This window comes from Xiphophorus couchianus, chromosome 4 (assembly GCF_001444195.1).
Source record: "Xiphophorus couchianus chromosome 4, X_couchianus-1.0, whole genome shotgun sequence".
Taxonomy (NCBI): domain Eukaryota; kingdom Metazoa; phylum Chordata; class Actinopteri; order Cyprinodontiformes; family Poeciliidae; genus Xiphophorus; species Xiphophorus couchianus.
The window spans coordinates 2,596,521-2,621,653 of NC_040231.1; the positions used below are offsets into that span (position 1 = coordinate 2,596,521).

At 37.1% G+C, this 25,133-nt stretch overlaps 2 protein-coding genes across 52 annotated transcripts in view; one reads left to right on the forward strand and one right to left on the reverse strand.

Moving 5' to 3' along the window:
- Positions 1-1,909: 1,909 nt before the first annotated feature.
- On the reverse strand, positions 1,910-19,424 carry LOC114142480 (aggrecan core protein-like). 2 transcript variants are annotated; one of them, XM_028013779.1, is made up of 20 exons: positions 19,281-19,424; positions 16,825-16,919; positions 16,626-16,717; positions 15,605-15,896; positions 15,050-15,224; positions 14,655-14,782; positions 14,283-14,576; positions 11,918-12,217; positions 10,605-10,779; positions 10,405-10,532; positions 10,037-10,330; positions 9,859-9,912; positions 8,397-9,776; positions 7,854-7,928; positions 7,093-7,206; positions 5,694-5,852; positions 5,535-5,617; positions 3,982-4,126; positions 2,649-2,831; positions 1,910-2,553 (listed from the first exon to the last, which is right to left on the reverse strand). In XM_028013779.1, the coding sequence occupies exons 2-20, from the start codon at positions 16,910-16,912 to the stop codon at positions 2,486-2,488; spliced, it is 4,227 nt and encodes a 1,408-aa protein (XP_027869580.1). In that variant the 5' UTR covers positions 16,913-16,919; positions 19,281-19,424; the 3' UTR covers positions 1,910-2,485. The 2 variants fall into 2 exon arrangements, with proteins under 2 accessions (XP_027869580.1, XP_027869581.1); XM_028013780.1 differs by lacking the exon at positions 7,854-7,928.
- Positions 19,425-24,085: 4,661 nt separating this feature from the next.
- The window catches only part of ppip5k1a (diphosphoinositol pentakisphosphate kinase 1a), a 62,969-nt gene continuing 61,921 nt past the window's right edge, over positions 24,086-25,133 (forward strand). For all 50 annotated transcript variants that reach the window (XM_028015628.1, XM_028015635.1, XM_028015629.1 and 47 more), the window contains exon 1: positions 24,086-24,169. The gene's annotated coding sequence lies outside the window, so the exon portion shown is untranslated. The remainder of the gene's footprint in view (positions 24,170-25,133) is intronic.

Consider the following 25,133-nt stretch of genomic DNA (forward strand, 5'->3'; position numbering starts at 1 on the left):
TTAGATTCTTTCGCCATAAAAGTTATTTAAGAAAAAAGACAACATTCTGTTAATTTTGACAAAATCATTCACAAAAGATATGTTTCATATACGTGTCAGCACTTTTAGGTCTCCCCAGATGCATTATTTTGGTCACATTAGTAAATTAAACTAATAAAAACGACCACAGATGCAACAAAGTCGCCATCTAGAGGTAGTTTTTATAGATGGATTCACATTTACTATCATTTTTATGATCATGATAAGTAAATTAGCCCCCCAAAATTCAAACTTTTTAAATCTGAATAAGTAATTTATTCGGTGTATTTCAAACTGACAGGTACTTACTTCTATATCTGAAGGGAAAAATATTTGTAAATTTTTTATTACAATTTTATTTTGTTTTATTTGACTTATTTATTTTATATGTTTGTTGTTTTTTTTTTGTTTTTTTTACTTTTCTCTTATCAACATTTAGCAGCAATAAATCAAAGTCAGATTTTAGTTGGAGCTCTTGGATTTTCTGTAATTTCTCTGATCTTTTCAAAATCTCACCTTGCCATGAATCTGCTGCACACCTGTCCTGTCATGACCTTTAACCGCCGGAAATCCTTTTTAAAAAAGCCCATTCAGAGTCAAGGAAACGCTGAATCCAACCCCTCCTGTTAGACAAACAGAAATCCACCATATTTTTATTATTTTTATGAGTCAGGCAGCTGTCTGCTTGTTTCACCTGCTGCTGCAGGAACACGTAACGTTTTGAGGCAGGCAACAGGTGGAAGGTGGTTTAGTCATCCTTTCCAAAAACATCAGGGAGTCTCTGGCGCTGCTGTTCCACTCACACAAAACAGTAATTTAATTCTTACTATAGCAGCAGAAATGAGTTACACAGATGATGTTGCACAAGAATGAAGCAAAAATTAAGTTTATTTTCATTTAACAATTTATTGAATCAGTTGTTTTCCTTTCAACACATATTTACATTTTACTATTGGATGAATTTGATGATTCAGACAATTAAATGTCCTTATTGTATGTAATTTAAGGTATATATTAGTATATAAGTTGATGTATGTATATTTTCTTTATTAGTTCTTTACCAATTTAGAGATGTAATATGCATTTCTTCTTTCATATGGCTCAAAATAATAACTATTCCAGCATATTTCTAGTTTCCCATATTATCCCACTGTTCAGGAAAATATTCAGGTCTTATTTTTATATAAAATGTAAAGTTTATATGTCCAAATTTAGCCATAAGTGGAGAGTTTGATTAGTGCTCAGCAGCATGCTGAATGTCACAAATAAATAAAATGTTTTTTTATTTAAAATGGCACAACATTTTTGATTTAACAAAGAAAATATGGAGTTGGTATACTTAATGATATTCTAGACCGTTGCATTAGGGAAGTACGTTCAGCAAGTACTACTAGTTTCAATATTTAAAGTATTTTAAAAGGAAGTAAAATGTTAACGTTGTCATTTTTAGTCAGTTTATCTGTACTTTAATATTTTCTTCATAATTTTCAGAAAATCATTTAACAGAAATAAAAAAATATGCTATTTCAAATTAAAAAAACACAACAAAACAGTAACATATAAGAAAGGTTTAGCATCAAGAGTTTGAGATTTGTTTTGCAGAAAAAATATTTTTTCCTAAATAACTGTTAAGTTTCCAAAAAAACTTCATGTATTTGTTTATGAAAGATGTGAGTTCATGCTCTGAAACAAGGACGGGTCTAAGGCAGGAAAAGAAAACATAATTATATTTTTGTGCTGATAAATGAGGAAAAATCACCGTAAAAAAGCTGCAGATTCTCAAAGACTTGTGGTTTTGTAGTTTAAATCTGAACCATCTCCTTAAAACTGGTGGAAACTTTGATGCGGGATGAAAACAGCAGAAAACAAAGTGACCTTTACAAACAACAGGCACGTTTCCAGCGTCTTTATTTGATTATGCAGCAGGTGACAACATGTTTAACGGAGGCGCAGCCCCCACAAACGGCGACAGTGATGCAACACACGAGCACAAACGACATGAAGTGAAGGAACCTGGAGGTTTACAGCAGTGATTTATAAAAATCTGTGCACTGCACAGCATTGGTGATGGTGATCAGATAAAACAGAAAAAATGCTGTTAAAAATCCCACCAACATGATAAGCTGCTGCTTTAAACTCTAAAGTCCTCTAAAATCTTCCTGTTTGCTGCAAGTCTCTAAATATAGACTTTTGTCTAAAAATGATCATTTCTGTCTCTGGAATGACAACCTGGAAGCTAAAGCATTCAGCTGAATCCGCTCTATATTCATATTAGTGGGATCTAAAAGAAATATTGGACATTCATGCGTAAATATTTAAATATATTAGTGAGAAGGGATGAGGGTTTTAAACAAGTGCTACCACAACGTAGCACTCAAAGAATGAAAATTCAAGCCTTTTATTTTATATTATAACAATTAAAAATTATGTGAAAAGATTTTTCTCACTCTTAAAAACTTTAATAATTTTATTTGTTTTTTTCGCTCACTGGTGAATTCCTGCTGCTCCTGAGTTTTATTCTGTTCCTGGCTTTTACTGCAGAGAAGGAGAAAAAAATAATAGCAAATGACTGTTTTCGAGAAGAAATACTTCAATAAGTGTGTAAAACACATTACAGGGTTTCTGCTCACCATCTGTGCAGTCCACTTTGGGTTTCTCCCAGTTCCCGTCAGCTTGGCACCGGACCACAGGTAGATGGCGCTGTCTAAATCCTGGGTTGCACTGATAACGGATGATGGAGTTGACCGGATACTCCGACCTCCGGTTTCCAAACATCCGTGTGTTTTTCACCACAGGCGGAGCGCCGCAAAACACTGCAGACAACAGAACATACATGGCTTTACAAACAACCACCGGAGTCAATGATTCCTGTCAAAATTAAAACTTTATTGGTTGGACAACGAGGCGACAGGGGGTCCCAGCCACCAGGGGGCGTCAGACCTGCATGTTCAGCATCATCTCAGGAAAATTTAAATTTCGTTCTTGTCTTTGTCTGTAGTTTTCTCATATCCACGACGGTTTGCCAAGACAATTATAAACAGAAAAAAACAGAGAGAAGTACATTTCCACCAAAAAATGTGAAAAGTCAGAGATATTTTAGAAAAAACATATACATTTCAGAGTTTAAAATGACAAAAATTTGCTAGAAAAAAATGTAACTGAGATTAAGCTCAGAAATTTTCTAGAAAAAAAGTTTTTTTCAGGGACATTTTTTTAAATTTCAAACAAAATTTTGTTGTCAATGTTTAGATTTTTTTTCAAGAAAATGTATGAGATTAATCTCACATTTTAATATGTTTTCTAGAAATGTTTTGACATTTCAAACTTTGAAATTTCAACATTTTATAGAAATATTCTGAGATTAATATAAAATGTATAAGTTTTCTCTCATATCTTAAATGTTCAAACTGAGAACTTTTCAAGTTTTCAGAAAATTTTGACATGAATCTAAAAATTGCTAATTTTTTTTATTAGCACAATTTTGATCTTTTCAAGTTTTTTACAAAATTCATCAAATTAATCTCAAAAATCAAAATATTTGAGTTTTTCTGGCAAATTTTCAATTTCTCAAACTCAAAGTTTTTTCTAGAAACTTTCTTTGACTAATTTTAAAATTTTGTGGAAATTTACCCTATTTTTTTCCTATCTGCTGAATCCCTAACACTCTGTCATCTTCAACAAATCTATATCAGGCACTAAATGAAAGTTCTGCCTTTTGTCTACTTATTCAAATTTTACATTTATGCAAACTGTTTAGAAAGTGATTATGTTTTTTTTGTAACAAAAATTTAATCAGCAGCTGAGTAGTATTTCCCACAGGACAGAGACTAAAGCATAAAAAAATGAATTTCCTCTTTGCCTTAGAAAGGAGCAGTAACTTTGTTGTTTTGTGCTTTTTGTGACCCCTGGTGGCCAGAGTCAGGTACTGCTTTGAGCTTTGTGCAGCGGCCTGGATGGACTTACCTGGTCCCTTCTTGCAGGTGAACGGCAGGTGGTAGCTGCAGGGAACGTCGTCCCACTTTCCGTTCTCATGCCAGATCAAAACCACGCAGTCCTCTGCTAAGTTGAGGTAATTGTCTGGCTGGTTCAGCTTCCAGTTCTCATATTGCTAAGAAATAAAAATAAATAAATAAAAAAAGAGGGGACGAAATTTGGACAGATATTTGTCTTTGAGATTATGAAGCAAGTAATTTGGAATTAACAGAATAAAAGAATTTAAACCTGATTTTCCAATAGCTATGTTTTTTTAAAATCTTTTTATATGTATCTTTTATTTTTATATGTTCAGTTGATTCGTTTTCACTAATTGTTTTTTTTTTGTTGTTGTGTGTGGTGGTGGTGGTGGGGTCTTTGTGTTTTATTTTATATATTTTATAAATGTATATATTTTTAGGTCATTCTATTATGTGGATTTTTCTTATTACTTTCTACTTAAGCTTGTCTTGTCACTTTGTAGCAATCTGCATGTCGTTTTGATTATTTCATCTCTTTATGAGCTTTTTGCAGCCGTTCTGATTTTTATTTTTGATATTTTGTCCTGTTGGTAAAGTAACAGTGAAAAATTAACAGGAATATTTTTGGTTCATTTTTCCTGTGAGAGAAATTTTATGAAGGTTTTATTTTCATCATGTTTTTCCTACGTTTAGAAATGTCAGAGTTCCAAACTAAATATTGAATTAAAAAGCTAAATATTTTGTTCACAAAGAAAAAAATTTTTTTTTTGTGAATTTAATACTTTGAAAGCTTAAAAACAAAAATATTTAGACAACAAAATAAATGTTTAACTTTGAGTTCAATATTTAGTTTGTGAACTAAATATTTAGCTAAATAAATATTTACTTTCTTTGCACATTAATAGCTGACATATCTGCCTTTATAGAACTTGTTCTGCCTTGTGGGTTAGTTATTGTTGGAATAATTTTATATGTTTATTATCACCCATTTGTTTACCTTTATCTTACATTATCATTCATTTATGTATCTTTGTATTTACATTTTAATGGTGTGCTTTGAGTGTTTGCAGCACAGGGAACTGTGAGCAGCAGCCTGCTGAGGAGTGAAGAGGAGGGTACCGTGGACCAGATGTTCCAGCGGTCTTGACCTAGAGGAACTGCAAACTGACATCCTTATCTTATGAAATATGCTTTTGAAGGTTGTATTTTTAATTTGTGTGCATTTGAGTGTGCAGCAGAACTTTGCACACTGTCTGTAACTAGGGCGTTCCTAAATTTGATTAAAAGCAGGGCAAGACTCAGTTGAAGCTTCAGAGCATAGGCCGAAATCTGTAACTGGGTTTCAACTGTTTTCTCCATGCAGGTAAAAACTAAGTTCTGACCCTTGTCTCTTCTTTATGTCTGTGTTTAGGTAATTTAGACCTAACAGTTATGCAATTCTTTCCAGTAAATTTGAATTATTTTAGTTATTTATTTCCACGTTCATAAAATTAAAGTAGTTTGTTCCTAACATGAATCGTCTGAAAAGCTAAACTAAGCCCTCAGTGTGATGTCTGTATTCACCAGTGGAGAGCCGTCCGTCCACTGGAAATCGTTCTGCACCGTTTTGTCGTTCAGGCCGATCCACTGGTAGTCCTGCGCATTAACTGTGAAAAACAAACACATTCGGATCATTTTCATTCCCTCTCACATCTCCAAACAGATTCCAGATGAGTCGCTCACCGCTGACAAACTGCTGCTCCTCTGGTGTGATGATGCTGACCAGGTGAGCGTTCAGGTGCCGACAGCGTTGCTCCGCCTCCAGCCACTCCGCCCTGTCAGAGACGGGCAGGTAGCAGTTTCCCTGAAACTTCGTCCAGCCGTCTTCACATCGCTGCTCCTCTGCAGCCGCGAAACACAGGAAACCATGAAGCAACTCGCAGGACTTAAAGCCTCCGTTTGCCTTTTGCAACTTTAAGCAAAATCTTTAAATGTTTTGCTGGTGTCAAATTATTTCACATTTGTGTGAAAATATGTTCTTGTATACTAAGATGCAAAAACACCTTCCAAATAATTTACTGTTCTTGTTGATAAAAACTTTAAATAACCTGTTGCTACATCTGAATTACTTTCTTTCTGTAATTTGATTTTAAAAAATAAATTAAACTATTCTTGCATTTAATATCTTAAAAGGTTAAACTGTGTAACAGCCGTAATTGTGTAGTGTCGGGCGTGCCGTGGTGGCGTAGCGGTTAGCGCGACCCGTATTTGGAGGCCTTCAGTCCTCGACGCGGCCGTCGCGGGTTCGACTCCCGGACCCGACGATATTTGCCGCATATGAGGGACACTAGAGCCCACAAAAGAAAAAAAATGGTGTAGTGTCTCTTTAAGATACTTTAGTATTGCTAAATGTTAGCTTTCTTTAGTAATATTACGGGTTGTTTGGACGCTGCTCACTTTCATGCCTGATAATATAGCAGCCGTTCAACCGGCTTTGTAAGGTTGGTGAAGAGAGTTTATTAAAGGACAACACTGGGAAATTCCCAGTACCAGTGTGGTTGTGAGTTTTTGACCGTCCTGACGAATCTGCCGCCTCCTCTCCTCCCTTAAACACAACCCAAGCGTTACAACTGTTTGGACAGTATTGGTTTTATTTTCATACAACACACATTTCTCTGAGAAATTAGTAATTAATTTATACCAGCCCGACGCAAAAACCTAAACACAAATGTCAAACTTTATGCAACTGAAAGTTTACCAAACAGACAAGTAAATTTCAGAATTTATCTGCAAAAATTATCTCAGGGGAGGATAAATGTGCTAATTTTGTATTATTAGCAAAAGCGCTAAACAAGAACTTAGCTCCACTATTAACACATTGTCAGATGACCAGAAGAATGCCTGGACACCATATCCTACATACTGAATGCAAAACGCTCACCTTTACATGAAAACAGATGTGTTCAAAGTTATCAGTTTTTGTAATTTTACTGGAAATAAAGTGAAATCTCAAAGATAAAGTCGACTCCCACACAGCGTTCACTCTACTCTGGGAACCACACCACGCAGTTTCCCAGGTTTACCCTCCTGTAGTTGTTTTTGACTGGCTGTTAGTATTTATTAGCTGAAGCTGATCTCCTACCAATCTCACAGCGTTCCCCTCCGTAGGTGGGCAGGCATAAGCATTTGAAAGAGTCTGCACTCTCCACACAGGTGGCTCCGTTGGTACAAGGGTTGGGATGGCACACTTCTGCCTCTGGAAAACACGGTGGGCAGTTGACACTACGGTTTAAGTGGGGCTGAGGGCAGTAACAGGGTAAAATAATTGGAGATGTGATAAACGACTACCACACCTTCAATAAAGACTGAAACATTGTAGATGCTGCAACTTCAGATCCAAAGTATTGCAAATTCCAGTACTTTAATATTTTTCTCCAAATTAAAGAGGTTGAAATTTGAATATTTATGTTTGAATCCATTCTTAGTTGCAACAGATTAGTTGTCAAGTCCAGTTGGACGAAAGAAGTTCGAGAATGCCAGCATAAATTTAAAGCGACAGAGCAAAGGCAGTGCAGGCAGGCAGAGCAGACCAAAAAACAACACAGATGTACGTGCCATATTTTACATGGAGGGGGAGCATCACCAGAGCAGAGCTGGTGCATGTTTGACAAACACTCTGCACAAAAACGTAAAAACAACACATGAAAACGCAAATTTGATGCAAATCACACCAGGACAAGACAACAACGATGAGGTTGGTGGGGAGGTGCAATGTCACAGTACCCTTACAGTCAAGCATGCACAAACAATACAAAACATGCTAACAACAAACATACACATTCATTTATGAATAAAGCCACCAAAACGACAGAAAACTGAGAAGAGAATAAATGCAAAGCTTACCAAAGCAGAAAGCAACCCCTTCCTCTACTGTGCATGAAGCATTGCCACAAGGATTTGGTTCACATGGGTTGGAAGCTTCAAAGATAGAAAGATCAGTTAAGAGTTGTTTTTTGGCTAGATGTGTCACCGTACGTTAAGGCTGTATTCTCAATCATGCAGGACATTATGGTCTTAAGAGTTAAAATGAAGGAAACTGAACTTCTCTTGTTATATTGAAGACGCATTGTCATCAAAGGCACTTGAAGACGTTTTCTTACTCATCCAAGGGACTTGAAATTGTGTCATCACTCATCTCATAGCTTGTTTTAATCAATCTAAACACCTTTAAACTGGTCTCATGTCACCGCATGTGCTGATAATATAATATATGCATGTTTAAGAAAATTATCATTTGTCAAGCTGAGCCAGCTCTGTGGTGGACACGAAATGATTGTTACCAAGTTCCACCCCAAAACGCCAGGTACAAACTGATGAAAAACAACTGTTCAAAAAGGCAAAATGACAATCATGGAGAGAGAAGCAGAAGAGATCAGGTTAACCTACCTTCTAGGACAGCTGGTGTTTGTACAAAAGCTGGTTTGATTTCTGCAGGAGGAGCTGATAATCCTGCAGGGGCAACTGCTGGACCTGGCGAAACATAAACTCTGGAGTTGTGTGTCAGTTCAGTTCCATTAACATCTTCATCTGTTCTTATGGTGGGTTCTGTTAGTGCTGGGTCAACTGATGGAGCAGGTAGGACCACCACCAGTGGATCAGAAGAATCTCCAGAAGACAAAACCCCTGACATGAAGGTGTTATCCTCAGATAAGTCCTTGTTTCCATCACCGGAGTAGAAACCATTGTTGCCACTTGTTTCTCCACTGTACTCCACTGAGTTTTCTCCCAGCTGAAGAGGCACCTTGTCATCTTCAGGTATTTCTGTCATTAGACCCTGAGTGAAAAATATAACACTGCCCTCTTCCTCGCCTTTGGTTGTTGATGCTTCAGATTTAGAGAAACCAGATCCAGAACCTCTAGCTCTAGAATCAAAACTGCAACTTGAGATTCTAAATCCAGATATCTGACCCACACTTTCTGGTCCAGAGCTGTAGAATAAACCCCCAGAAGCTTCCTCTTGTTCTCCAGAAGGTGACCCCATAAGTTTAGTGAAACCTGAACCCATAAAAGTCACACCAGTAAGAGTCTCGGAGTCACTTCCAGAGGTTGACCCACTGAGAATCCCAGATTTATAAAAGTTTCCAGAACCACTGAAATCTAACGGACCTCCACCAAGGTTGTATTCCTTCTTTGCGTCAATTAGTTTGTCATCTATTATTAAGATTGGAGCATCTCCACTTCCAGAAATGTCTTCAGATAGTCCACTTCCAGATGAAGATCCAGATAGAAAACCACTAAAACCTGACAACTCTTGGTCCAAGATAAGACCCGTGCCAGTGAGATGTACAGCATCAAATCCAGATCCAGACCCGGACATAACTCCACTTCCACTGAGCTTCCCAGAATCAGCTGCAGACAAAGGGAATATAAGAACGTCTGTGCTTCCTTCTCCAGCCTCTTGAGGTTCTCCTAACGTTGAGCCCTCTACTGCTGCAATGAAGGGTCCAGAGGAAACAACTCTGGGTCCTGACCCAGAACCAGATGCACTGGCCAAACCAGATCCTCCACTGGTCACCACAGTCTCTGTATACCCAGCTTGGTCTCCAAAGGGGATTTTGCCTCCAGAACCAGATATATATCCAGAGGTAACCTGGTCTCCAGAACCAGACTGATCTCCAGAGATAACCCGGTCTCCAGAACCAGACTGATCTCCAGAGTTAAATTGTACTCCAGAATTATCTCCTGCAGAGCCTGAATCAAAGTCTGCTGAACCAGAGCCAGAACTTGAAATCTCCATGGGGATGGGAGGAACGATGAAGAAATCATCTAAAAAAAAAGAAAGATGTGAAGCAAACATGTTAACATTCATGGGTAAAACTCCCAAAATCTACCTATTATTTGAACTTACCAGGCCTTAATAAGTCAGTATCCGATGTCTGGTTAGGTAGAGCCTTTTGGATGTCTGTGATGTTCAGTTCAGTTTCATTTGATTCAGACAGAAAGCCAACAGCAATGATAAATCAGTAAAAGAAAATAACGAATATCCCACTTTAATAAATATTGAGCCAAAACATGTCGATGTCTACCTCTTATACAGTATGCATCAAATCTGGCATCAGGTTCAGGGTAATGTGTTTGGTTTGGAGGAGAGTACAAAGTGTGCACCCCTGATTTCTCTCCTCCACACCCAGGACGGGGGCTGTTGACGGAGTAGCGAACGCTGCGGTCCAGTAGCCAGCCTGCTCGGCACTTGTCCAAGCCCAGTTTCCAGGCTGCATAGAGCTCTCCAGTGGAGGCCAGAACCGCACTGTGGTTTTCACAGGCAGAAGCAGCCTCGTCGTAGGTGAAACCCTCAGCAGATCCCACATGAAAAACCTCTCCTGTGCAATAAAAACCTTTGGTTATACAACCTACTTGGAATTAGAACTTACCAGGTAAGACTGACATTAGTCACCTTTGATCTCCTCGGTGTAGCAGTAAACATCGTATCTCTCCTCTGCTGGTCTGAGGCCATACGTCCGAACTCCAGGTTGATCTCCAAGATCTCCAGCACATTTTTCTCGAGGAAACACGATAGGATACCTATACAGAAGCAAATTACATTTTAGAAAGTATTTGCGTCTAGAAATTCAAAAACCTATTTTTAGGATTTACCTCACAGTCTGGTCCAGAAGCCAACCTGCATCACATTGATGGTATCCGTCCTCGTATGCTCGCTGCAGCTGCTGTGGTGTGGCCATGGAGCCTCTGACACCCTGGCAGGCCAACTGAGCCTCGACGAATGTGAGAGCATAACGGCCAGTGGGTGAGCGGTAATGGAAGACCACGCCTACAGTTTAAAGGAAGGAGAAGCTAGAGCCACCAGTTTCCTCACTACATCTCTAACATATCTCCCAGGCAGCCTGACCTTAGTAATATTTCAAACCATTGGTCTTCTTGACCAAGGGTGAGCAATGATAACTAAAACACTACTAGCACAAACTCCAGAGCTTAAATGCTGTACCAACACAGTATTTAGTGGGAGCTAATGTTAAGGCACTAAATTAAATCAGGTTGATATCCATCATGTGACATTGGCACAACATGTAGCTACTATAACACAGTGTATCATCATCATAAGGGTCAAATGTTGTGGGACACCTATCCTATGGCTACATTTCAGGAAGTGGTTCTTTGGAACAGAAGTTTCATTCATGGTTTCAGCTTTGTAATTGTTGAGTATTGCTATCTCTGGTTCTCATTTTGCTAATTTGATAACATCAGTAGATTTTACACTCTTGACTGTAGAACTACAAGCTGTAGTTCAAACTCCGTCTGTGTTTGTCTCTCTTGTTGTGCCCTTGGGCAAGAAACTTATCTGCTGATGATTGCAAGAGGTCCTGGTGGTGCAGGTGCATAGCACTGTCACTTCTGTCAGACTGCCCCAGGGCAGCTGTGGCTACAATGTAGCTCACCACCATCAGCATGTGAATGGGTGAATGACTGAATGTATGACTGTGGGCTCCTCTCGACTTGATAAAGTGCTATACAAGTAAAGACAATCTACCATTTGCATGTTTTACAATGCTCTTAGATATTGTATTTATGATTATATCTTGTTCTTTACAGTTTTGTTTTGTTCCTGTATGTTTCTTGTTTAGCAATAAGTGCGCTAAACATTTTTAAAATTAGCAAAAGCACTAAACTAAATATTAGTTTAGCTATTAGTGGCTTAGCGGAAGTGAGCCAACTACTGCTTATAGTTTCTGAAGTTCTTATACATTTGTTTCTTTACACTCTATCTGACTTATCACTCAGTTTGTTTTCTATTGCAGCAGATATTAAACCCTTTAGAGAGAATGTTAATTATTCTTGGACCACTTTAAGGAATTGTTGGAAAGTCTGGGTGCTGGGAAGGAAAGAGCTAGTCTGGATGGTGGTTTTTGAGCTGCAGTTATTATCCAAGAGTCAACAGTTTGATTGCTGACCTGCTGGAGAGATGACAGAGGTTTTGCTGGGCTCCCTTTGTACAGCCGGCTGGTTGGTGACGGCCTCAATAAGGTCAAAGGTGAAATCTGTGAAGTTTGTTGGCAGAGGAAGTGGCAGCTTGTTGGGGTTCTCGCTGTTGGTGTAGCTCAGATCAAATGGCTGCTGGGTCTCCACCTCTCCAACTGCTTCGCTCTCTGTGGTCATCTTGCTGAAGAACACCTCTGGACTCTTCGTCACTGTGGTAACAGTCACAGCACCACTCCCCTCATCTGTGCCTGAACCCTCATCATCAGGGGAATCTGAAGATAACAGGGGGAAACAAAAAGTAACCAAACAGGAACGAATCAGGCAAGATCTCAGAACAATCTCAGTAAAAATCCTACTAAACACATTGACTGAAAGTTATAAAGCATTTAAAAGCAACCAAACAGCTCCTGCAGCACAGAACAGTCAGTTTTAATATAGTTATCTATTACCCAAATATCTGTCAGCTTCAGTAGAGGCCAAGCATTATTGGCAATAATCCCAGAGGCATGTTGTTGTTACACTACACCAGAGCTCTGTCTGGGTCCATAGCACTTCCAGGGCCTGTCTACTTTAAAATTAGAGCAGCTGAGCTCATATAGTTTTGAATTTGTGTCATGGTGTTGGGTTAAAGACACAATCTTCACCACTGCAAACACAGTTCTGATAACTGGTGCTTGTTTTACCCATGTTTGGTAAATCAGCCGGTTTCCATTCCAGGCAGTGACGCATGCGAAGCCAAATAGGTTATTTTAGCCTTTGCTTCCTGACTATATCTCTGTGAGAAACGGTTGCTCTGAAATGGAAATATTCATCAACATAAATCTAGGCTATGATCTAACCAAATGTGCATAAACAAAAAGTGTAACTGTGAGAACTAAGTCTTTGTGTATGATTTCATCAGTTTCTCACCAATGTGGAGACATTATCTTCTTTACAGCATTGATTTAGATTAATGAAGTTTACAGATATTCATTTCTGCAAAGTCTGATTGATGGTTGATGTCTGTACATTGACTAGACTATTGCAACAACTTCAGTGTATTGAAGATTTGAGGCCATGTTTGGACTCATGCTCCTGTTGAGGCTCCAGTCTGTACCAAGTTTTGGCTGTTAGACCAATGGACTCACATTTAACGCTACAATACTTTGGCATGTAGACTAATACATGATCAAGTAGCAACGCTACTTTAGTTTTAGCTGTCCCCAGGATTTTATAGATATAACTTTGCAAACCTAATGCACTCTCCCCTTTTAATTTTTAGAATCCTTTCCAAGCGAAGGTATCCAAAATGTCTCAGGCACAATTTCACCAACTCCCAAAGTGCATGGGTAGGGTCAAAGGATTGGTGAAATGAAGGCTCATCAACACTCGAATGACTAGAAAACAACTATATTAACATACCGGCACAACATTTCCTAAGAGATGAGAAGGATTATGGGAAGTGATTTGTATATCTCTGGTCCAAAGACAGTTGTAATTCAGCCACCAAAACTTCCATTACTACTGATGCACACCCAATACAACAGAAGCATTGGTTTAAAGACACAAGTCCAAGGCAAACATTGATTGAACCACTCCAATATAGAAAAAGACACAACGTAAGTTTCAACTACCAAAGATGAAGTTTACAAGCTGAAACGTCTTAGTCTTCAAATAAAGTTGTTTCCTAGTCCTTCTAGTGCTATTGGGGTCTTCATTTCACCGTTCCTTCCAAACAAGCCATAATTAACCCAACATTCAACCTGGGGCCTGAAGATTCTTGGAGGCTGTTGTTGGGGATTTGTAATTTATCTTAGCATTGCACAGCCAGACGTTGGAGCAAATCTGTTGGTACATTCACTTGAAGGAAGATCGGTAGCTGCCTTCAATGTTTTCTGTTTGTTAATCTTTCTCATCTTAAACAGAGGGACATCTAACACTCAGGAAATGGCCATAAGCCCTTACTAGACATATGAGCACTAGCAGTTGCTTCTCTAAGGTCATTGCTCCGGACCAGCAATGTCTTTAACCTACTGCTTTATAGGCATGGTATTCAACTGTATCTGATTAGCATTGTCTGGATACGGTTTTCCATCTTGTGAAAACAGAAAGAGCATTCCCTTTTCCCACCAGGAAAAATGAATGCTTTTTCCAAGCATTCCTTGCATATCCAAATTTCACAAATTTGAATATGTTTTGTTACAGAAATGACAATGAAAAGCCTGTGTTGTGTTTTTGTGCACATGAAGGTATCCCTAAATAATGAGCATTGCTGTATTCTGACCTCTTTGTATAAGAAGTAATAATCCAAAGTAACAATAATTTCAATAAATCCATCTTGTGAGAGTCTTGGTATACCTGTGTAACAGAAGGCATCATAGCGAGAATCAGGAAGTGGGTATCCTGTTTGGTTTGTGTGGAGATAAACTGTTCGCACCCCTAGCAGACCCCCTCCGCATTGTGGCCGTCGAATATTGATGGGGTAGCGGACACTCCCATCTCTCAGCCAGCCGGCATTGCAGATGTCCATACCCCCCTGCCATGCAAGGTACAGCTGACCTGTGGTGGCTAGCCGAGCTCCTTGGTAGGAGCACGCCAGCGCAGCCTCAGAGAAGATGAACTTCCCTGCAGAGGTGCTGTGAAAAACTCTGCCTGTTGCAGAAAAGGAAGTTTTGTTTGAGAAACTGTTGGGGAAAACGGTAATAAACTACATGGACCAAGACTATGTACCTGGCATCCTATCTGCAAAACAGTAAACATCATATGTCTCATTGAGATCTCTCATGCCATACGTCCTGACCCCAGGGAGTTCCTCTTTGTCGCCATAGCAGTTCATGCGAGACTTGTGGATTGGGTACCTGTAGTTGGAGAAAAAAAATTATTTCATACTTGCTGCTCAACATTTCAACAGTTATATCTTCAAATGCCACCCTTCTCTTTCAAGAAAAGGTTTATATGTTATGTGCTTTAGATTTTGATAATTAAATAGGCCCCAATTAGTTCACTTTTTGCAGACGACTGTGTCTATTGAATCTGGCAAATGTGATAAAATACAAACAAAATGTGTCACAGCATCCCAGATTTGGATAAAAAAACAACTGTTGCTAGTTGCTTGACTAACTCACCGCACTGTTTGATCAGACAACCAGCCTGCGTCGCACTGGTGGAAACTATCTTCGAATGCTGCTTGAAGCTGCTCTGGAGTAGCAATAACTGCACTGTTCTGGGCACATGCTGCCTTCGCTTTCTCAAAAGTCAAAGTGTAGCGACCCATAAAGGGCCGGTAGTGGAACACGATACCTAAAACAGTCAAGGCAGGGTAAATATATAATGTACAGCATCCTTCATACAAGAAAACTCTAAATACATTAACAGTAAAAACAATGGAAGCTTTTTGTTCTAATTTGAACAACAGTCAACAGTTTCTGCTTATCTCAGGTGTTGTCACAATTGGCTACAGAGATGAAGAATATGGAAACTAAAAACTGCCTCCCTTTGTTTAAGTTTGGCCCTGGGAACACAGAGTAAGCTGTTCTCTGAGAAGCATGTCTGTTAAAAAAAACTTCAGGTGTACTCAGTCCAAGACCAACACACAAACAGGAGGCCAGTGGAGGGATTTATTGCTGCTATATACTAATTCTTTAAGGTGAATTATGACTGACTTGATTAAATTTGAGTACCTTGAACAAGGACATGCACAAAGTCATAGGCATCCTCAATGCCAATCTGAACTTCACAGCGATACACTCCTGTGTCACTGGAACGTAGCTCCGATATTTTGATGCTGGCATCTGTTGGAGTCTGGGGGTAGCTCTGCAGCTGAACTCTGTCCAGATAACTTTCGCTGATGCGGACCTGTCCTTCCAAAGCCACAAGGATGGTAGTCGCCTTTTCCTTTGTGACGTAGCTCCATTTGATACGGTGGGAAAGGGGAGTGACGGGGGGAGAACCAGAATCTTCAACAGAGTGGTCCTACAAATGGACAAATAGGGGTTTACTTGATATGAAAAAAGAAAATCCAAGATTGGGCTGCGACAGTGGCGCAGGGGCAGAGTGTGCAGCCCAACGTAGCCATTACAGGTTCAAGTCCTGGCTCAATGACCTCTTGGGCTACTTTCCTGGCTGACCACTGTCCAAGAGCCAGTACAACTTTTAAAAGAGAAATACAATCAAAGTCTGTACTAATTCGTCATCTGGTGTCTTCTTGTTATCTATGATCGAGTCAAAGCGGCACATTCTCAAAGAAAACTGAGTCATCCAATTTCTTCAGTGATAGTCATTCTGGGGGATCCCAGTCCTCAATTTCCTTTAAACTCTACTCTGGTGATCGGGGATCCCAGTCAATCTGGCAGTCCTCCAGAATGACCAGACAGGATACATAGTTCCTCTGGCACGTTCTAGTTCTGAACTATAAACAACCATCCTCCAGTGCAAAGAGAGAAGAGCCAAGCCAAACAAGATGGCTGCAGATGTTAATTCAACATATTAACGCGTGGCTAACACGCTCTGAACAGCTTCGTTCACTTCCTCCACTGCCATTGCTGAAACTACAGGTATGATTCTAAAACAGCGCAGAAAATCGACGTCATATTTCAAAACTCAGAGATGAAATTGCGTATGAAGGCAATAGCCACACTAACATGCGCTGAATAGTCTTTAAAGCAAATTAAAATCCAGAAACGAAAAAGATTGAAATGTGACCTGAAAGTAGCACGGCAGTAGCAGAGTTTCTCCCAGCAGAGGGCGCTGTAAGCCCTCCAGAGGAATGCTCACAGTCAGAATGTCCTCTGGATCTGTCCCAGAATCACAAAAAAAGACAGAAAAATGTATGTGAAATGTCTTAAACTTGAAAATAAATATGAAAGTTAAAAACACAGAAATACAAAAATAGATTTCTTACCCATGAAGGATCTCTGCTCATAAAGATAGTCAAATGTTGCAGAGGAGATACTTAAACATAAAGACAGGAGCACGGTCCACTTTAACATATTTTACCTTAAAATGGTGGAAAGAAAAGAATATCTTATTACATATTAACACTAATATTAATATTGTATATAAAATCAGGTACATAGAGATGGAAAGTTAATAAATAAAAATAAAGCCAAACTTTAGACATCTTTTGGGAGTTTGATCACAATATGTTTTGTCAGTACACCCCTGTATAATACCCCTGATTTAACCGTAGTGACGACACCAGGCCTCTGCAAACAGCAGCATGTATGTTCCACTTTTCCCCCGGAACATTTCCGTCACGTCCCAACACTGCCCACATTCAGGCGGCAGGACAGGGAAAACGTGACACACGAAGGAGGCAGACTCTGATCCTTTTTAAGTGACACCTTTTTCCTGTTGAGAGCAGGATTTGGGACGAGGCGTTTCATTTATGTCACATTAGTTTCCAGTGTAACAGACATAAACAGTGTTAAATCCGTTTGTTTAAACGCTGGAACTATGGAAAAAAAAAAAAATACTGAAAATGACTAAAACCTGCCACTTTTTCTACTATTCACCATTTTTTGACTCATTTTTAACATGCAAAAGAAAAAAATTATATGTGTGAGAATACAAAAAACAAATGTTGGTTGCAAAAGTTTTAAAATTAAATAAGTTGTACAATGGGTTGGTCAATGTATATAGAAAGAAAAAAACAAAGAAGAAAAATTTTCCAGAAAAAAAGAAATTTTGAGACTAAAATCAGAAATTTTCTAGAAAAAATGTGAAAATTTCTGAGTTTCAAAAATCAAAGATTTTTGACATTTGAAACTCAGAAAATTTCCAAAAACTAAAATAAAATATCCAAATGTTGTGTAGAACATTTTTAAGTTTAACCTAAAAATTTCTGAGCTTTTTGGCAGAAATTTGATTTTTAATCTATTTACAATTCCCCCCATGTAGAATTTACAATTTTACTGTTAAAAGGTTTGTTTCTGCAACCTTTACAATAAACATTTCTCTCTTTTTTATTTCTCATACAGATAAATTAATTATGTTTTTCTTTTGTATGTAAGATGAGTCAAGAATTTATAATAGTGTATTAAGTCCATTGATAGAAAAATAAGGACTAAACTTTTATTTTTTGCAAAACATTTTTTAATTTTGGCAACAAAAAAATTGACTATAGTTTCAGACATTGTCTAAAAACAACAAGAACATTTTTGAGTTTCAAAAGCAAAAAAAAGCTAAAAAAAAAAAAAACTAGGATATTTTTAGATGAATCTCAGACATTTTCTAGAAAAAACAAGTAAATTTATGACTTTGAAAAGTTGAAGATTTTTGACTTTTTAAACTCAGAAAATTTCCAAAAGTCAAAATAGAACTTTTCAAGTTTTTTTGTAGAAAATGTCTATATGTTAATATCAAAATTTCTCCGTTTTTGGCAGAAATTTACTCCTTTTCATGATTTTTAAGCCTCTGTCATACAAATTTGTTCAAATATTTATTCATTTATTTAATATTTGCTGCATTTATTTATGGGGATTTGGGGATTTTTTTTTTCTTTTACATTATTGCTTCTATTGCAGCTCCTGACTTTAAACAGAAGGAAATAGAATCAATGCAGTACAAAATGAGACCAAGATAAAGTGATTTTTACACGTTTTTCCTGTCATCATGTAACATTTATCTTGTCCCACCAAAACAAGATCTGAAAGAATAAAAAGATATTTGAGGTGCATTTAGGTAAACTTGTTTTATTTTATTCATTCTGACTTTTTATTTTTCAGTTAAACCACAGATATATTTTTCTTTGGAGTTGGAAAAAGATTTAGTTATTTATTTTGGTCTAATTTTGCTCTAATGATTATGTTTTTATGTCCAGTTTGTCTGCAGTAACAAAATAAAGAGGATCAGGCATCAAATCCATCCTGGGTCTGAAGGCTGCAGCTTTTTAAGAATCCCATGTTGGATTTTCTGTCAAACTGAAAGAATTTTCTGTATTTTGACAATAGAGATGGGAATATCTTGAATTTTTGAATCGTGGCAGAGAGCATAAAGATATATGTATTTTATTTTAATTAGTCAGACATACTTTGGTCTAACAATGATTTGTGCCTAAATGTTTTTTATGTCAAAAGTTAGACACTGAAAAAGTTGGAAACTGAACAGAAAATGGGTGAAAAAAGCTGCAAAAATCCACAGAAATACTTTTGACCAGAAGCACAAAATGTTAAAAATAATGATAATTATATTACAGTATGGATTATAACCATTGCAGACTACAAACATTTTTTTTATTTCCAAACATAATGTTATTACTCTTACCCTTTTCATGTCTGTGCAGCAGTTTGGTGCAGCTGCTGCTTAAAGATATATTTCATCCCAATGAATCCAGTGAAAGAAGTTTTACCTGCTTACCTGTTCAAAGATCTCCTGAAGTCGAATGTCTTGACTCCGATGTGTTTTTGCTCGGCTGGTCCGTTGGTTGTTGGTTCTGAGTTTAAACAAGAGAACCAGCAGCAGCAGCTCTGGATGCTTGGCTGAACACAGAGGAAAGTCCTGGACCGGGTCCGGTTCTCAAACCTCATAGAGGAGAAACCACAAAGCTGCTCAAGCTCAGGCGCTGAAATCAACTTTCACAATAAAAGTTCACAGCCACTGAAATGATTCTAATAACAATGATAAATAATGAAAATTATAATAATAACAATAAAAGTTGAAGACATACATTAAGAAATAAATTATTGCACAATATGCCATTGAAATAAATTATACAAGCAATAAAAAATTTTGTATTTTATTTTGGAAGTGTCTCTACTATCAACAACAGCAACAACAACAACAACAATAATAATAATAATAATAATAAAATGATAACAATAATAAAATATTGTTATTACTATAATAAAAACATAAAACAATTAAATTCATACAAGTATGAATGAAATATAATTATAAATAATAACAGGTAGAAGAAGAATATTAATAACAAAACATACAACTAATCAATGAATGTCATACAAAATGCCAATGAAGAAGTATTATAAAAACAAATGGTAAAAATGATTTCATTTTATTTCAAAATTGTTTCTACTAAAAAAGAGCATAAATAATAAGATTAATAATAGAGGTTAAAAACAAGTAAATTCATATAAAAATACTAATGAAATATAAATAGAAAAGTAAACAATAAAATGGTTGTAATAATAATAGTAAGAAAGTAAAACCAAAATTAATTTTGAACTGAATCATTAACCATATCTGCACCTTTAGGGTTTTTATTTTCATAATTTCCTCCCTGAAACTCGGTTGTTTGATTTTTGTTAAATTTATTCTTTATTTTTATCTGTAATGTTATTTAGCATCTTATTTTCACCTCTTTGCTGGCAGCTGCATTTGGGTCACTTTATGACTGTTCACCACAACATGACACAGAGGAAACAGATTATCTTTGGAAGTGTTGGAAATCCATGTTGTTTTATTTTGAAAGGGTAGGAGGATATTTGCCTTATTTTTAGTTTTTTGTGTGCAGAAAAATGGTAAAAGGTTGCAGTGATGAGGTTTTGATGGGGAGTTAGTCTGTGTTACATAATCATCTCTTTTCATTTCCAGCTGTTTCTTCTAATTTATAGTTGCTGTTTATTGACAGATTCTGCAGAAATGATGGATGATGATTTGGCCAAAACTCAACCTTTTCAAATATTTAACTATCATTCCTTTCTTTTTTAACTTACTTTCTATCTTCAAATAGAGAAATAAGTTCCCAAAAGAGGACACAAAGCTACTCTTTCAGTCCAGTAGCATTGAGCAATGGCAGGACAGGAAATGGTAATTACAGCGAGTTCATGGGCTTTAAAACTGCGTCGCCGCGGAAACAAATGAACCCTAATTACCCAAAGACTGGAGTTTGTTCAGTTTAAGTGGCATTAAGCAGAGCCAGAGCTTATTTTATCAACAGGAGCACACACTGGACGTCTGTTGTTTCTATAAAACGCTGCTTCATCCTTCATAAGGTGTGAGGATGCTGGGACTCACGTATGGAGCTACATTGGGGCCATAAAGTTTGTTAAATAGAAGAAAAAAGTTTGAAAGAAAAAAAAAATTGAAACTGAAAAGAAGATTTCAGACTAACTGTAAAACGTTTTGAAACTAAACAATTATTTGAAACTGAAAAAAGTTTTAAACGTTCAAAAATACTTTTTTGAACGTTGATTTTTGTTAAATTTATTCTTTATTTTTATCTGTAATGTTATTTAGCATCTTATTTTCGCATCTTATTTAGCATCTTATTTTCTCAGTTAAAAATTTTTTGTGAACAAACTTTATGGCCTTAATTTAGCTCCATATTCAGGAGTCAGGGGAATGATGCATTTTAAAAACTGATCAGTGAATTTAAGCCCAACTGAGCGACCCATTTGTGGAGTCAGTGTACAGTTACATTATGTCTCCATCTGTTCAAAGTTGTTCAAAGTTTCCTCGCCGTATTTAGAACCCCCCACCCCTCTTTTTGGCAATATTTTGGAATGAGGTGTGTCCCCCAGCCACGGTGTTTACACTGGAGTCAAGGTCGGCTGAAATGACTGAACCGTTTGACAAACTGGAGGAATTTTCTGTCAACAAAGCCAAACTGTTTGAAAGGCTGAATACAGAGAAACAGGAAGGTTAACGAGGGTTTGACTATTTGTGTTTCAGCAGCTGAGGATCACTCTCACTAGCTTCATTAGCCGTATTTACAGACCCTTGGAAAACTATTCATTACCATCATCACCTTTACTAAAGACACAAGTACATTCATACAAAAAAAATACAAGTAAAGAAGACAAAAATAGAGATTGAGATTTAAAGGTGACATATTATGCTTTGTTGAACAGGTTAGAATAATTCTATGGGAGATACAAAAGATATTCATAACTCATTTTTTACACAAAATCATTCTTAGATGATGAGATTTTATTTGGTTCCTTTCAGAGTGATTTGTTTTAAGACCTCCTGTTACTTTAAATTCAAATAATCTGCTTCTGGCGATGCCCCCCTTACTCAACGCATACCATCAAAGGTGAAAATGGCTGCCAGCAGATCTTCAATTATATAACAACACATCTTTGAAAAGCAGAATTGGAGCCTCCTGCACAACTAACAAGAATGTAGCAAGTGGTTTCTGGATGGCAAGTCAACTAAAAAGTACTTTTCCAGCAGTTTTCCAGCAGCCATTGTACAGCACAAACCAAATTGCACTTGGGTTGTTCAGTAATAGGCTGGGGTTGCTAGGTAACGGCGCTGTGCTCATACAATGTGACTAAAAAATCAGGAGGTTTTTGAAATAGCTCATCTTCCAGGCACCAAAAAACACCTTAACTTCTTGACAAAAAAACGGCTGGACGTTTTTTGTTTTTTTTTCAGAAGCAGTTGAAATCCAAATAGAAGAATAAAACATACAAAATGGGAATTTTAAGGGTTACAAACAATGCATAATTATGAAGTTTAGGGAAGTATTACGTGGGCTTTCAACATTTTTCCCAAATTAAAAATAAAAGCCTACCATGAATTTCCATCTGTTGAACCACCGTTCACTGCAGTTACAGAAACAAATGCTTTAAGGTCTCTTTCTATCAGCTTTGCATACAAACACTGAAATTTTACACATTATTCTTCGCCAAACAAGTTCAGCCCATCTCTGCCAGTTGGGACTTTTATACTACATAAAAGTGCAAACTAATTACTTTGTAATGTGTGTCAAATGTATATTTTTTCAAAATGGCAGTTTCTCAATATTAAGTGATTGAGCAAACTACACAAATATAAATGCAAATGGTATTTGGTTCTTCAGGTTTGTGGTGTCAATGTGACAAAATATGAAAATGTTCAGAAAGTGTGAATATATTTTTATATTCCATTAAGTTTTAAATTAAAACAAGGTTTAAAATCAAATGTTTTGAAAATAATGCAGTGTTTTTCATGAATATATGCATTTAATTGTGGACCGCAGCATCAGGCTGTAGGAACACTTCTGTCAGCAGGGGGGGTACGGTGGTAGAACATGGTCATCCGAGCCAAAAGCAATAGAAACTGGAGATCTGACGACTCCTGAAGATACGACAGCCGAGTCCAAAAGCAAAGGCCAGCTCTCCTGCTCTGACCTGCAGCTGAAAGTCAATAACTTTAATAAAGAAAAGAAAGCAGAGAAGTTTCCTCTTCACTGCAGACAGTGCAGTTTGTCCTCTGAAGAGGTAAACTGCACATTCTGCTGTTTTTATTTTCATAGTTATGGTATTTGTGTGAGCGGTCCCGCCCAGCTCCTCCACCCCTCATGTTCAGCTTATTCACAGAAGTGCCTTGTAAACCAGAATGCCCCTTTCATAGCCCCATTAACAGCCTCCTGCAGACACGCATCATCACGGCGAAGACGTCAGCTTTGGCACTTCATGCAGCAGCAGCAGATCGTCCTGCTGTATGGAGACAAGATCACACCGCATATCTGGATTTTAGGATCAGTAACTGTCACTACTGTAGTAATGACAGCAGTCATTACTACTACCCAGTATTTTTGGTTTATAGTATCTAGAGCAAATACCCTTTTACACTTGAAATAAGACAAAACTAAATTATAAGTAACTTTTCAGGAAGACAGAGGAGCTTGTTTTAAGTCAATAATTCATTAACACTGATCAAAAAAAAAGTTTTAGTTCCAGTGGTAGAAATGTTATAAATGAAATAATCTGCCAGTAGAACTAATAATTTATCATCAATATTAAGGGATTATTTACTTAAACAATTAAAACATTACTTTTAAGTTAGTTTTGTCTTATATCAAGTGTAATACAATATTTAGAGACTTGACAACAATACTTGGTGAAATTTGATGTTTATTCAGTGAAACTGAACTTTTTATGCAATAATAAAAGTTATTTAGTTCTGTTATAACAAATAACATAACTAAACTGTTATTTATTCTGTTATAATAAATAACAGAACTAAACTGTTATTTTAGTTCTTAACGTTAAATAATAATTTATCCTTTTTTAGCTGCTATACTGTATGTGCACGTTTTCATTGAAAAGAAGGTGTAGTCCTCATTTTCACCTATAGGCGGTGCCAACGTTCTCCTGCCGGCCTTAGTAATTTGTTATTGGCCCACACTGGGTTTAAGCCACGCCTTCTCAAACAAAACGTCTTCCTAATTGGCTGCTTCAGACGTCAATCGTCCATCTGTCAAATTGGCTTCATGCAAACTGTCAACAACAGCGAGTCGAGCGTTCCAAAGCAGCAGCAGTAGCAGCAGTAGCAGCAGAAGACCTTTTTATGGCGCCGTAAGTTTAATATTTTACCTCCTGTTACTGATAAATGGTAATAAATGGGAAGTGATAAGTGTTGATATCCGTGGTATTATGTAGTGTCAGTGTTAAATTCTGACGTAAAGGCAGGAGAAGACTTCTTAACGTTGCCAAATTAGCGGTTAGTCGAATGCTAACGCAAGCTAACAGCAGCTAAAATATGTCGCCAACATTAACGTTAGCTCAGGACAGCTGCTTCCAAAACGAGAAACAATAAAGATGGCATTTAAATTCACAATAACAGTTTTAAATCATGTTTTAATTTTCTATTATTTACAACAGTGTAAACTCAACTTGCGTTCAGATGTTCCTTGCGTAAATTAATGTTTCTGTAATAATAATATCGACTGCATTGTATTAACTTTCCCGTGCAAAAAACTGTAATTTTATATTTAATTTAATCCGTCACCTTGACGTAATTTCTTACACAGGTAAAGGTGTCAGGCCCATTGAAGCGTTATGTAGAGCCAGATGAATGGCGCTTCCCCTTTAACTCATTGAAATTCCGTTCTTTACGTGACTAAAGTCCTTTTTAATTACTTTAACACTCATAAACAGTCTATTATCAATTAACAGCTTATGATAAGTAACATAAATTTGGTAGTTATTAACTAATTTCAATGTGTCATGTCACACAGGATTTTTTAAATGCAGTATTTGATAGGAGACATATTCAAACACTACATGCAAATGCAGGTTGACAAGGAAATCATGATTAAAAACGAAAAGGATTGAAAAGAGTGATAGAAAACTGAGATGAGTTTGGGTGAATTAAAACTGTCATTGCAATATTCAATAATATTACAAAATGCTTGTTTTCCTAATATGGTGCAGCTATGATTTATTTGTAAATTATGACCAGAGTTTAATAAAAAATAAAGAAAACTCTGAGGACTTTCTTGCTGGCGTTGGAGACACATAAACACATTAATTGTATAAT

Coding starts and splice junctions, on each gene's coding strand:
- LOC114142480 (XM_028013779.1), bottom strand. CDS start 16,912: ATGTTAAAGTGGACCGTGCTCCTGTCTTTATGTTTAAGTATCTCCTCT. Junction 15,897..16,625: donor TACTGCCGTGCTACTTTCAG/GTCACATTTCAA, acceptor GTCCATTTGTAG/GACCACTCTGTTGAAGATTC. Junction 15,225..15,604: donor TGTGCATGTCCTTGTTCAAG/GTACTCAAATTT, acceptor TGACTGTTTTAG/GTATCGTGTTCCACTACCGG.